We start from the raw sequence: 13929 nt of genomic DNA, 5'->3' as shown, positions 1-13929 counted from the left end.
CGAAGGGCCTGTTTCCATACTGTAGGGAATCTAATCTAATCAGATAGTTGGAGTCTTTTTTTTCCTTTCCCTAGGGTAAAAATGTCAGTTACTAGGGAATGTAGGTTTTGGGCAACACAGTGACAGTGTTGAGCACTGCTCCTCACAGCGTCAAGGGCCCTAGTTCAATTCTAGCCTCTGGCTACTTTCTATGTGGGGTTTGCACGTTCTCCCCAAGTGTCTTTGAGGGTTTCCTCCAAGTGTTCTGGTTTCCTCCCACAGTCCAAAGATATACAGGTTAGGGTGGACTGCCGATGCTAAATTGCTGCACAGTGTCCAGGAATGTGCAGTCTAGATGGATTAACCATGGCAAATCCAGGCTAGGATGGAATGCTGGAGGGTGATCGGTGCAGACGTGTTGGTCCGAATGGCCTGTTCTGCACTGCAAGGATTCTCTGATTTAAAGTAAGAGGGGGAAAGTTCAAAGGAAGTGGAGAAACAAGTTTATTTTTACAGAGTAGCAAATGCGCTGCCAGAGGAGGTAGTTGAAGCAGATATAATAGCAACGTTTAAGAGGCATCTTGACAGATAAAAGCAGCAGGAGGATGGGGACCTGAATTGTAGTTCCAGTGTACAGGAGGTTGAGGGTAGTGGGGTCAGGGATAGGTTTACAAGGTCGTGAGAGGGCACCGGCAATCAGGATGTTGGTTTGAAATGTGTGTACTTTCAATGCCAGGAGCATCCGGAATAAGGTGGGTGAACTTGCAGCATTGATTATGGCCATTTCAGAGACATGGCTGGAAGAGGGTCGGGAGTGGATGTTGCAGATTTCAGGATTTGGGGAAGTGGGGGGGGTGGCATTATTAATCGAGGGTAGTATTACAGCAGCTGAGATAGCGTTTGAGGACTCTGTGTACTACCTTCTGTGTGAAAAAGTTGCCCCTTAGATCCCTTTTAAATCTTTCCCCTCTCACCTTAAACCTCTGCTCTCTAGTTTCGGACTCCCCCACCCCAGGGAAAAGATCTTGTCTATTCGTCCTATCCATGCCCCTCATGATTTTATAGACTTCTATAAAGTCTCCCCTCAGCCTCTGATGCTCCAGGGAAAACAGCCCCAGCCTATTCAGCCTCTCCCTAAAACTCAAACCCTCCAACCCTGGCAACATTCTTGTAAATCTTTTCTGAACCTTTTCAAGTTTCATAATATCCTTCCTATAGCATGGAGACCAGAATTGCATGCAGTGTTCCAAAAGTGGCCTAACCAATGTCCTGTACAGCTGCAACACAACCTCCCAACTCCTGTACTCAATGCATTGACCAAGGAAAGTGTACCAAATGCCTTCTTCACTAATGGGACTTACAGGCTGAGTCACTGAATAAAGCTGAAACTAACTTTACACAAACTTTAACAAACAATGGAGTCAAGCGTTGGAAGGTGGAATGGGGCTGCACCTGGAGTATTGCGTACAGATCTGGTCACCGCATTATGGGAAGGATGTGGAAGCTTTGAAAAAGGTTCAGAGGAGATTTACTGAGATGTTGCCTAGTATGGAGGGAAGGTCTTATGAGGAAAGGCTGAGGGAACTGAGGCTGTTTTTGTTGGAGAGAAGAAAGCCGAGAAGTGACTCAATCAAGGCGTATACGATAATCAGAGGGTTAGATAGGGTGGACAGTGAGTCTTTTTCCTTGGATGGTGATAGCTAACACGAGGGGACATAGCTTTAAATTGAGGGGTTTTATATATATATCTATCAGAGATAATTTCTTTACTCAGAGAATAGTAGGGGCGTGGATTGGCCTGCCTGCAACAGTAGTAGAATCGCCAACGTTAAGGGCATTTAAATGGGCATTGGACGTACATATGGAGAAAAATGGAATGGTGTAGGTTAGATGGGCATCAGATAATTATCACAGGTCGGTGCAACATCGAGGGCTGAAGGGCCTGTGCTGCGCTGTAACATTCTATGTTTTGTATATGTTCTATTTTTCCAAGGATCTGAGGTGCCTGCTGTACATTGTCCCTATCTTTGCATACAGGAGTGCAGGTAATAGCATGGTCATTTAGACTGTGGGCTTACTGCTGGCTGAAGATTGCCTCCAGGCCACCAGTGCTATGTTGAGTTTCATCATCAATACTTGCCCTCCCAGTGATGCCCTTCCTGTAGAAAGAACGCAGAGTTCTTAAATTAACCCTCCGAAATGAAATGAGAGATCCTGTGCTATTGGGACTGTCTGATGAGGATACCAGACCTGTAATCTCGAGTTTAGAATAATGAGATTATTTCATTGGAAGTTGAAGAATTCTGAAAGGGTTCAATGGGATGTTCCCCCTGGCTGGGGGCCTCACAAGAGGATGGTACTCTGAAAGCTTGTGATTTTGAATAAACCTGTTGGACTATAACCTGGTGTCATGTGACTTTTGATCTCTTGATACTCATGACAGGGATAGCATGGGAAATTGACATGGAGGCAGATAGTGTCTTAATAGCATGGAAACAGACCCTTCGGTCCAACTCATCCATGCCAACCAGATAGTTTCAATAATTCCAGTCCCATTTGCCAGCACTTGGCCAACATCCCTCTAAACGCTTCCTATATCCAAATGCCGTTTAGATAGTGTAACCATACGAGCATCCACCACTTCCTCTGCCAGCTCATTCTATACACGTACCACCCCCTGCATGAAAGAGTTGCCCCTTAAGTCCCTTTTATACCTTTCCCCTCTCACCTTAAACCTGTGTCCCCCTAGTGTTGGACTCCCCTACGCTAGGAAAAAGATCTTGTCTATTTACCCTATCCATGCCCCTCATGATTTTATAAACCTCTACAAGGTCACCCCTCAGCCTCCGACGCTCCAGGGAAAACATACAACTAAGAAGGCCCCTTAAGTCCCTTTTATACCTTTCCCCTCTCATCTTAAACCTGTGTCCCCCTAGTGTTGGACTCCCCTACGCTAGGAAAAAGATCTTGTCTATTTACCCTATCCATGCCCCTCATGATTTTATAAACCTCTACAAGGTCACCCCTCAGCCTCCGACGCTCCAGGGAAAACATACAACTAAGAAGCAGGAACAGATTCCAGTCCTTTCTGTGGCACCAGTTCCCAATGGCTGACACTCCCAGTGCAGTACTGGGAGAGTGCTGCAGTTAGATGTTGCCTTATGGACTAGAATCCTAACCAAGTCTAGCATTCCAGGAGATGTGAAAACAAAATTGTCCCACACCCACTGTTTTGACAAGCAGCAGGGGTGTTATCCTTTGTGTCCTACCTGGTTATTATCACATTGCTGTTTGCGGGAGGTAGCTCTGTGCGAACTGATGGTTATGTTTCCTCATTACAACAGTGGTTGTACTACAAAAATTATTTGGTTGACTTGAGAGCACTTTGAGATGAACAAATGCTTTCTCACACTCTCAAAGATCGATGTTGACCTGATGTTTGTCACCAACTGTCCCTCCCCCTTGACTACTGCCCTGAGACATTCGCAATATCTCCTTTAATCTGCTTAAAGATAAAATAGTGGTAGAGAGCGGGGATTAAATCAACGCAGGAGCTCCAAAGGAGTGATCCTGCTCCTCGCCTTGCTGAGACTGCATCACTACTCTGACTCTCCTGTTGTAATTTTCCATTCCGTCTTGCATCTGCTGTCTGCGCTAAGGCAAAGGGGGTCAAAGAGGCAGCTACTGGAGGTCTGTTTCCAAACCTCCCCTCTGGTGCGAATCTCTTCTCTTCCTCCTTGCCTGCACCTTCTTAAAATCGCCGGAATCTCTGATCACTGACCTTGACAGGTCTACATCCATGTGGAGTTTATCTGCTTAATGTTCTGCACGGGTGAGTTTCTTTGGAATAGCATGTAGAGCTTTCATTGAATTTTCTTTGGTCAAGTGGGATTATTTGGTTGGCAAAGGTTTTGTGAATGTACAGAGTGTGCAATTTCAGGAACAAGAAAATGTAGTGAAACGTTAACACTAGTTTAAATGTAGCTAAAGATTTTATATTTTTTTCAATCTTTGAAATTAACGAATGAGTCGTTTCCTTTTTGGAACCTCAGTGCCCCGGCCCCAGCAGAAAAGTGGGGGAGGGGGGTTGTGATTTCAGCCAGCATAATAGTACTTTCACGTTCTGTCGGACCTCTGGTAAAACGATCTAGAGAAATGAGCATAGGTTTATGAAATTAATATGCAATTACCCAGTTGTATTGGGAAAATGGGGCTAGAATCGTCAAAACTGTTGTGATTGTAAAATTAATCTGGAACACACTCCTATACAGTGTCAATATTAATCTAGAGTATTCGCAAAACTCTGTTGGTGAAATTAATTGGGAATGATCCCAGTGCTGTGTTGGTGAAATTAATCCAGAACAGACTCCTATGCAGTGTCAATAGTAATCTGGAATATTCCCAAAACTTTGGTGAGATTAATGTAGAACACTCCTGATGCCAGTTAATAATCTAGAACAATTCCAATGCTGTCTTGGTGAAATTAGTTGAGAAAGGTCCCAGTGCTGTGTTGGTGAAATTAAGAATGTTTTGTTGGCACAGCATTGATCCCAATCTGGATATTCTGGTAAAATGAGTCTAGAATAATCCAATTGCCACATTTAAAAGTTGAGTTCAGAACAATCCAGATGTGTAAGGAGTATTAGTAATGAATCTAGAGTCAGTCCAGATGTTGCGCAGAGCAGTCTAAGTGCATTTGTATGGTGAATCTACAGCAAGCATTGTATCGCTAAAATTAATCGAGAGCCATCGTATTTGTATATTGGCAAATATATCGAGAACAATCCAGTTGTCACACTGGCAAAAAGATTTGTGACGATGCAGATGGGCTGGCTGGAATGACCCTGAAAGTTGTGTTGGATGGGGATGGAGCGAATCTGAAACAGCTGACTGAATCCAGAACAGGGGCGTTATGTTGGAACTCTACAACACTCCGGTTAGGTTGGAGCTGGAGTCTGATATGCAGTTCTGATCGCAGCACTTTAGGAAGAATGAGATTGTACTGGAAGGGGTGCATAGGAGATTCACCAGGGTAAAATCAAAGGACTGCCGATGCTGGAAACTTGAACAAAAAACAGAAGTTATTAGAGAGAAAGTGGAGTTATTAACCCTCCTTCAGAATTGATAATATCTAGGAAAAGGTGGTATACGTGCTGTCAGCAGGAGCGAGGATGGTGGTAGTTAATGTGTAAGTGATAGGTGGAGATGGAGCCCAGGCAGAGAGAGAGGGGCAAATAAAAGGATGGATAATGGTGAGCCAGGGAAGAAACACTACTAATGGGGACCGTATGTAGGTGAAAATGGGTTGGCTGTAGTGAAAGCAGCCTATGAGATGACAGGGCCTGGGATATGGGAGTCGGTAAAGGACATGGAAGAAGGTGCTCATTGAGCTCGATATTGAGTCCTGAAGGCTGCAGGGTCCCCAAGTGCAAAATGAGATGCTGTTCTTCCAGTTTGTACTGAGCCTCACGAGAAACCACAGCAGCCCAAAGACAGAGAGAAGTGAATCTGAGGAAATCTTCACCACAGCAGGCTGCTGAGACTGAATTGTGAAGTATATTCAAGGCTGAGAGAGAGAGAATCTTTTCATCAGTAAAGGATCAAGGGTTACAGTGAAAATGGAGTTGAGGATGATCAGATCAGTCATGATCTCGTTGAATAGGGGAGCAGTCTCGATGGGCTGAATGGCTGACATCTGCTCCGACATCCTCTGGTCAGAGGCTAGAAATTCTGCAGCGAGTTACTACCTCCTGTCTTCCCAATGCCTATCCACCATCAACAAAGCACAACATGTGGAGGCTCCGGCGTTGGACTGGGGTAGACAAATTCAGAAGTCACACGACACCAGGTTATAGTCCGACAGGTTTATTTGAATTCACAAGCTTTTGGAGAGCTGCTAGTTGATTGCCTAACAAAGCACAAGTCAGGGGTGGAATGGAATACTGCCTGAATGAGTGCAGTTCCAACAACATTCAAGAAACAATACCATCCAGGGCAAAGCAGTCCACTTGATCGGCATCTCATGTTAAACACTCACTCACTCCCTCCTGCACCAATGCATAGTGGCAGCAATATGTGCCATCTATGAGATGCACTGCAGTAACTGACCAAGGGTCGTTTAACAACTCCTGCTAAGCTCATGACCCTTACTACTGAGAATAACAAGGACAGCAGATACGTGGGAACACCACTGCCTCCAGGTCAGACACAATCCTCATTTTGAACTAAATCACAGTTCCTTCACTCCTGTAGCTCCCTCCTAAACAATGCCCATATCCCCCTTAAACCCTTCCTATTCATATAGCCATCCAGATGCTTTTTAAAATGTTGTAATTGTACCAACCTCCACCGCTTCCTCTAGCAGCTCGTTCAATACACACACACCAACCTCTGTGTGATGCCTAATCCTATGAAAGAATACAAAACATAATTTGAGTCTTCCTCTCTGCCTCACTCCAGGAAGAGCAGGCAACCTGCTAATCCTATCAATATTGTTAAGCTGCAGTTGGATTAGTTAAATCAAAGACCAGACTCTGATATTTCTAATACCATAGCAGCCTTAAAGCTGGGATTTAATGTGAGAATTTCAATCAAGTTAAGTGGCCACACTTTATAACTGTTGTATTGGGAACAAACTCTGAGGTTTCACTTATAATATATGCCAAGCAAAAAGAGGTTATGTTCCTAAAAAGAATCCATAGAATCCCCGCAGTGTGGAAGCAGGCTATTCAGCTTAACAAGTCCTAACCCTGTAAACCTGCATTTCCCATGGTTAAAGCACTTAATGTCCAATGTATGACAAATTAAAGCAGATGCTGGAATCTGTACTGAAAACAACAAATGCTGGAGATCATAGTGGTCAGGCAACATCCATGGAAAAAGAGCAAGCTAATGTTTAGAGTCTAGATGACACTTCATCAGAGCTGCACTTAACGTAAGCATCCCTGAACGCAATAGGGGAAATTTATCAGAATCCCCACAGTGTGGAAACAGGCCATTCAGCCCAACCAATCCTCCGAAGAACATCCAACCTAGACCCCTCCCCCTACCCTAACCCTGCATTTCCCGTGGCTAATGTACCGAGGTTCCACATCTCGGAACACTATGGGCAATTTAGTGTGGCCAATCCACCAAGCTTACACGTCTTTGGACTGACAGAGGAAACCACAGCACCTGGCGGAAGCCCAAGCAGACTCTGGGAGAGCATGAAAACTCCCAACGGACAGTTGCTCGAGGGTGGAATTGAGCCTGGGTCCCTGGTGCCGTGAGGCAGCAGTGTTAACCACCGTGCTACCTGGACTGAATCTGTTCGCGTGTCTCAGAACTACAGAACATCCCAGCATGCGGAACTCCAATGCAGTACTTTCTGAAGTGTCTCACTGTAATTGATGTAGAAAACATTAGAGTCACCACCTTCTTCTCTGGGGCTACTAGGGATGGGCAATAAATGCTGGCCCAGCCAGCATCACCCACAATCCATGAGGTGAATCTTTGAAAAAGCCAATCTATACACAGCAAATTCCAACAAACAGGAGCATGATAATGACCAGTTAATCTGGTTTTTTTAAGAAATAAACTAATGTTGCTCAAAGTATTGGCCCAGGATGCCAGGGAAACCTCCCCCTCTTTGCAATTAAAGAAACCCAATGAACTGTTGGGGAAAAAAAGGTAGAAATTGCTGGGAAAACTCAGCACGTCTGGCAGCGTCTGTGGAGAGAGGGGAAGCAGAGTTAATGTTTAAGATTTGGTGGACCCTTCTTCATAACAGGGTGTGAAGACGACACTGCAATCAAAACGTTAACCATTTTCTCTCCACAGATGCTGCTTCCTTCTTTGCAACAGTGGCTGTGGGATCTTTAACATTGACCTACAGAGCTTGGTTTAGTCTCCCACCCGAAAGGTGGCACCTCCAACTGTGCCACGCTTCCTTGTAGCAGCATCGTGTGCTCAGGTCTCTCTGGAGTGGGACTTAGAATCATAAAAGACCTGTACAGTGTAGAAATTGCAATTTGGCCCATCGGGTCCACACTGACTGCACAAAGAGCATCCCAGCCAGACCCACCTTCCCTACCCTATCCCTGTTACCCTGCATTTCCCATGGCCAATCCATCCTAACCTGCACATCCCTGGACACTATGGGACAATTTCGCGTGGTCAATCCACCCTAACCTGCACATCCCTGGACACTATGGGACAATTTAGCACGGCCAATCCACCCTAACCTGCACATCCCTGGGCACTATGGGACAATTTCGCATGGCCAATCCACCCGAACCTGCACATCTTTGGACACTATGGGACAATTTAGCACGGCCAATCCACCCTAACCTGCACATCTTTGGACTTTGGGAGGAGACAGTGGTGGTGGTTGTGGGCAGAGGGGGGGGTACCCAGTTGAGTTCGCAGGACAGGGTGGTTGTGTTAATGATCATTTTTGATCTGCTCTTCCACCTCCCAATCTTTTTTTTTCTCACTGAAGCTTTCCAGGGCGGTGACTGAACGGAGACCCCCGCGGCAGAGAGGGAAGGAGCTCTGGTCAAGCCTCGGTAAATGGCGCGGTGAAGATGAGAATGTTCCAGAAGGTTCTGCATGGGTTGTCTGCCCCACGGTGCCAGGGCACCGGGCTCGCTCTGCTGCTGCTTGGAGTGCACATGCTGACGGCCGCCCGTTCACCAACCTTCACCATTGGCCTGGTGGGGCCCTGGCGGTGCGACCCGGTGCTTTCCAGGGCCCTGCCAGAGCTGGCCGCCGGCTTGGCCATCCAAACCATCAACTGGGACCCGTCCGTCAGCCCGGCTTACCACTTCGATTACACAGTGCTTGACGAGGAGTGTCGGACGGCGCAGGGCCTGGCTGACTTCGCCAGGCTGGAGCAGCATGCCTCGGGCTTCGTTGGGCCTCTCAACCCCGGCTACTGCTCGGCGGCTGGCCTCCTGGCCAAGGGTTGGGGCAAGCCGCTGGTTTCCTGGGCCTGCCCGGATCCCGACCCGGGCCGTAGCCCTCCTCGTCGTCGGGAGTTGAGCCACCAGGCCTTCGTCAGGCCCATCCCCTCGGCCGCCGCCGTCTTGCTCCGGGTGCTCGAGCACTTTGGCTGGGCGCGGGTGGCCGTGGTGAGCTCGGAGCAGGAGCTCTGGGTGGAGACGGCCCGGGCGTTGGTCGACGGCCTGAGGCGCCGAGGCCTCCCTGTCAGCCTGCTGCTCACCGCGGAGAGCAGGCCCCAGGCCCAGCCTGAGGAGGCTGCCGCGGACATCCTCAACCGCATCCGAGAAATGGACGGTGTGAGAGGTAGGAACCAGGGGGGTGGGGGTGCGCAGGACCATCTGATCATAAGTGGCTGGGATAGGGAGGGATGTAGGAACTGCAGGAGGTGACATAAATAGGGAGGGATGTAGGGGCAGGAGGGCGTTACAGAGGTACGGAGGGGATGTAGGGGCTGGAAGGGGTTACAGAGATAGGGATGGATGTAGGGTCTGGAGGAGGTTACAGAGATAGGGAGGGGAGAAGGGACTGGAGGGGGTTACAGAGGTAGGGAGGGGTGTAAGGGCTTCAGGGTGAGGAGGGAGGGGTTAGACCACAGAGAGCTTTGAAATCTAGGGTCAGAATTATAAAATTGAGGTGTTCCTGAAATGGACATGCTGATATGTTAAGGACAGCAAATGTTTCTCTTCCTCAAAAGGCAGTCGATGCAGAATATTTCTAAGGCAGAATCGATAGATTCTTGATTACCAAAGGGTTGAAAGATTATTGGGAGAGGTGTGGGTTGAGGTTAAAATCAGATCAGCCGTGATCTTGTTGAATGGTGAAGCAGCTCGAAAGAGGGATGTCGGGGCCAAAGGGAGTGACAGAGATAGGGAGGGGGTGTAGGGGCCGGAGGAAGTGACAGAGATAGGGAGGGGGTGTAGGGGCCGGAGGAAGTGACAGAGATAGGGAGGGAGCGCTCAACCATGGATGAATGGAAATCAGAGGTGAGAATTTTGGAAAAAGAACTAAAGAATTATGGATAATGGAAAGCTGAAACAAAAACAGAAATTGCTGAAGCAACTCAGCACATTAGTATTTGTTGAAGGTGGTGTGGATGGAGGAGTAAACGGTAGGTGGAGATGAAACCCAGAGAGAGAGAACAGCAGTTGGACAGACAAGAGGCTGGGTCATGGTCAACCTGGGAGAATCAGTGGCTGCTAATGGCGACCATTCAAGGCTGACAATGGGATGGTGTGTGGTAGCAACGTGTGATGGTAAGGCCTGGTGTGTGGGGGTTGGGGTAAGAGTGTGGGAGAAGGTGCTCAGGTCCTTAAATGATTGATCCCGATATTGAGGGCTGCTGGGACCCCCCAAGCAGAAAATGAGGTGCTGTTCTTCCAGCTTGCACTGAGCTTCACTGGAGCCAGCCCGAAGCAGCAGAGATGTTGGCCAGGGAACACGGGGGTATGTCGAAGAGGCAGGCGATAGGAAGCTCGGTAATTTTTGTGGAATGTCAGTGTTAATAATGCCTAGTCTGCACCCAACCCTGATGCCCTGACTTTGCCGACGTGAGTTCAAATCCCACCAAGGCAGCTGGTGGAATTTACATTTTAAAAAAGCTAAAAGAATGGGCGGCACAGTGGCAGAGTGGTTAGCACTGCTGCCTCACAGTGCCAGAGACCCGGGTTCAATTCCTGCCTCAGGGGACTGACTGTGTGGAGTTTGCACATTCTCCCCGTGTCTGCGTGGGTTTCCTCTGGGTGCTCCGGTTTCCCCCCACAGTCCAAAAATGTGCAGGTTAGGTGAATTGGCCATGCTAAAGTGTTAGGTGAAGGAGTAAATGTAGGGGAATGGGTCTGGGTGGGTTGCGCTTTGGCGGGTCGGTGTGGACTTGTTGGGTCTAAGGGCCTGTTTCCACACTGTAAGTAATATAATCTGAAACTGTAAGCTAGTCTCAGCAATGGTGGCCATGAAGCTGTCCTTGCGTTGTCGCAAAAACACATCTGGTTTGTTGGTGTCCTTTTTGGGAAAGAAATCTGCCATCCTTACCCAGTCTGGCTTCCCTGTGACTCCAGACCCGCAACCAAAGTGATTAATTCTGAAATACCTTCTGACCACAAGAGCTGTTCAGCTCAGGGCTTTTGCTACCATGTCCAGATCCCATGAAAAAATACATTATAAAAATTGTACTGTTCGGAGAGTGACAGGACTGATGATCAGAGAGGTTGGCTATAGGGAGCTTGCCTTAAAGGAGGGGAGAGTTTTCTCACCACTTGACTCCCCAAAGACTGTCCACCATCTGCAAGGCACATATGTGAGGGAATATGCCTGAATGGATGCTGCTCAAACGAGACTTGAAGCTCGACACGATCCAGAACAAAGTAACCAGTTTGACTGCTATCACACCTACAATCTTCCACTCCCTCCTTCACTGATGCTCAGTAGCAGCAGTGTCTCATCTGCCAGACGCACTGCAGCAGTGCACCAATACACCAACGGCACCTTCCCAATTTACAAACTTCGCCATGTAGAAGGATGAAGGCAGCAGATACGTGGGAACACCACCCCCACATGTTACCCTCTGAGCCCCTCACCATCCGGACTTGGAAATATATCGGCTGTTTGTTCAGTGTCTCTGGGTCAGAATCCTGGAACTCCCTCCCTCACGGTGCTGTTTGGGTGTCCCTACACCACACGGGACTGCAGAGGTTCATGAAGACAGCTCACCCCCTGCCCCCCCAACCTTCTCAATTCGAAGTTATGAGCAGGCCAATGATGCCCATATCCCATGAATTAATTTTTTAAAAAGGGTCCAAGCAGGGAATTCCAAAACCTGAGGGCAGCTGAAGGCTGCAATTGAAAATAATGGAGCGATTTATTATGGACCAGACAAGACCCCCTCGATATTTTAAGAAGGCAGCTTAGACCCTAACATTTTTTTAATGTGAAGGTAGATGTGCAGTACAGTGTTCCAGATGCAATGCGACTGGTCAAACTACTCTATGTTAAGCAAAGCAATTTATTTAAACGTTACAGTTAAAATACAAACAAAAGAAAGAGGAATTTAGAATAACTTAACTATTAGAAAACTTAATCAAATAGTAGATACAGTACCTGTTACTAATTAATCATTCTAATAAAGAGAAATCACATAAACACACCCCTTAGCAAAAAGGAACATTCAGATGCAGATTCTTGCATGCAATTGGGAACCAATTTACTGGAGCTCTAACCTTCTGACTGCTACAGTCAAAGAAAAGCTAGAAAGCCTGATCTTTGAGAATTGGCCACTGCCCTTCCTTTTCTTGCAACTGTTCTTAAAAAAGAAACCTAAAGGCTTCCTAAATTGTTGACTTAGGCCATCTCCAGTAGCCAGTTCCGGCACCCCTGCCTTCACAACCACTCTTCAAAAAAAAACCCAGGTCAAAATAACCTCTTTAAAGTGACAGCAGCATCACAGATTCAAATCGGGAAAGCTCAAGAGGTCAGGACTGGAGGCGTATAAAGGTCTTGGCAAAAGATGGGGCTCGAGCTGATTCCGAAGCTGGGGTCAGGGCGAGGCTGCAGGAGGATTTGAAAGCCAGGACGAGCCTTGTAAAAATGAAGATGGTGGTGGGTCAGGGGCGTCTCTGCAGTGACCGAATTTAAAGCGCCTCCTTGACTCTGAGGGGCCCGTGAGGTAGTGAAAGGTGCTACAGCAATGCACGCTATTGTTGCCTCTCGTTCACTGAGCTGTTTCTTGGACATTTCAGTCGTGGTCATGTGCATGCACTCGGTCTTGGTGGGAGGCAAAGACCAGCAGTTGTTCCTCCAGCAAGTGGACAAGATGCAGATGGCCGATGGGAGATACGTGTTCATTCCGTTTGACACCATCCATTACAGCCTTCCATATCAGAATGCTAGCTACCCAGTGCTGGCTGGCAATGCCAGATTGCGACGCTCCTATGACGCCGTACTCACCATCACCATGGATTCCAAGGATAAAGACTTCCATCAGGTCCTGGGAGAGGTTCTGGAAAAGAATAACATCCGGATGTCTCTGAAGCCAACCCAGGTTAGTAGCTTTGGCGCTTTGAAGGGTTCCTGGAGTTCGTACTGTCAAAGTTTTTTGTTTTGTCTCACTGTGCCTTTCCTACACCAGGGTTGAATGTCCTTGTCTGTGCATCACTGGATTATACAGAAATTCAATAGCACCCTTCCAATCCTCCACTAGAAGAACAAGGGCAACAGCTACATGAGAACACCACCACTCACTGCATCCCCTACTTCAGATGCCCTCACCCCTTTCTCAGTCATTCTGCAAATCCTTTCTTGTCAAAAACAATAACCAATTTTATTTTAAAGCCTCATTTAAATCTGCTTCCACCACACTCTCAGACTGGTGGCTCAGTGGTTAGCACAGCTGGCTCACAGCGCCAGGGACCCGGGTTCAATTCCACCCTCTGGCGACTGTCTGTGTGGAGTTTGCACATTCTCCCCGTTTCTGTGTGGGTTTCCTCAGGGTGCTCCAGTTTCCTCCCACAGTGTGCAGGTTCGGTGAATTGGCCGCGCTAAATTGCCCATAGTGTTCAGGGATGTGTAGGCTAGTTGCGTTAGGCAGAGGAACTGTAAAGTAATAGGGTAGGGGAATGGGTCTGGGTGGGACAGGCTTTGCAGGGTCGGTGTGGACTTGTTGGGCCAAATGGCCTGTTTCCACACGGTGAGGATTCTATGAAATGCTAAACTGCCCTCTGTTGTCCATGACCCTGCAATTTGCTCATCCTCAAGGCCTCCTTGGATAGAGTCAGACTTCAGTCCAACCTGTCCACGCCGACCAGATTTTCTAAACTGATCTAGATTAGATTTTAGATTAGATTACATTACAGTGTGGAAACAAGCCCTTCGGCCCAACAAGTCCACACCGACCCGCCGAAGCGAAACCCACCCATACCCTTACATTTACCCCTTACCTAACACTACGGGCAATTTAGCATGGCCAATTCACCTGAC

At 47.6% G+C, this 13929-nt stretch overlaps 1 protein-coding gene across 4 annotated transcripts in view; it reads left to right on the top strand.

Moving 5' to 3' along the window:
• Positions 1-3647: 3647 nt before the first annotated feature.
• Positions 3648-13929, top strand: part of LOC122544312 (retinal guanylyl cyclase 2-like) — a 73049-nt gene continuing 62767 nt past the window's right edge. For all 4 annotated transcript variants that reach the window (XM_043683469.1, XM_043683468.1, XM_043683471.1 and 1 more), the window contains exons 1-3: positions 3648-3811; positions 8459-9264; positions 12693-12994. In XM_043683469.1, the coding sequence (XP_043539404.1) occupies positions 8544-9264; positions 12693-12994 (1023 nt within the window). In that variant the 5' untranslated portion in view covers positions 3648-3811; positions 8459-8543. The remainder of the gene's footprint in view (positions 3812-8458; positions 9265-12692; positions 12995-13929) is intronic.

This window comes from Chiloscyllium plagiosum, chromosome 48, assembly GCF_004010195.1.
Source record: "Chiloscyllium plagiosum isolate BGI_BamShark_2017 chromosome 48, ASM401019v2, whole genome shotgun sequence".
Lineage (NCBI taxonomy): Eukaryota > Metazoa > Chordata > Chondrichthyes > Orectolobiformes > Hemiscylliidae > Chiloscyllium > Chiloscyllium plagiosum.
This window is presented reverse-complemented; position numbering and strand designations above follow the sequence as displayed.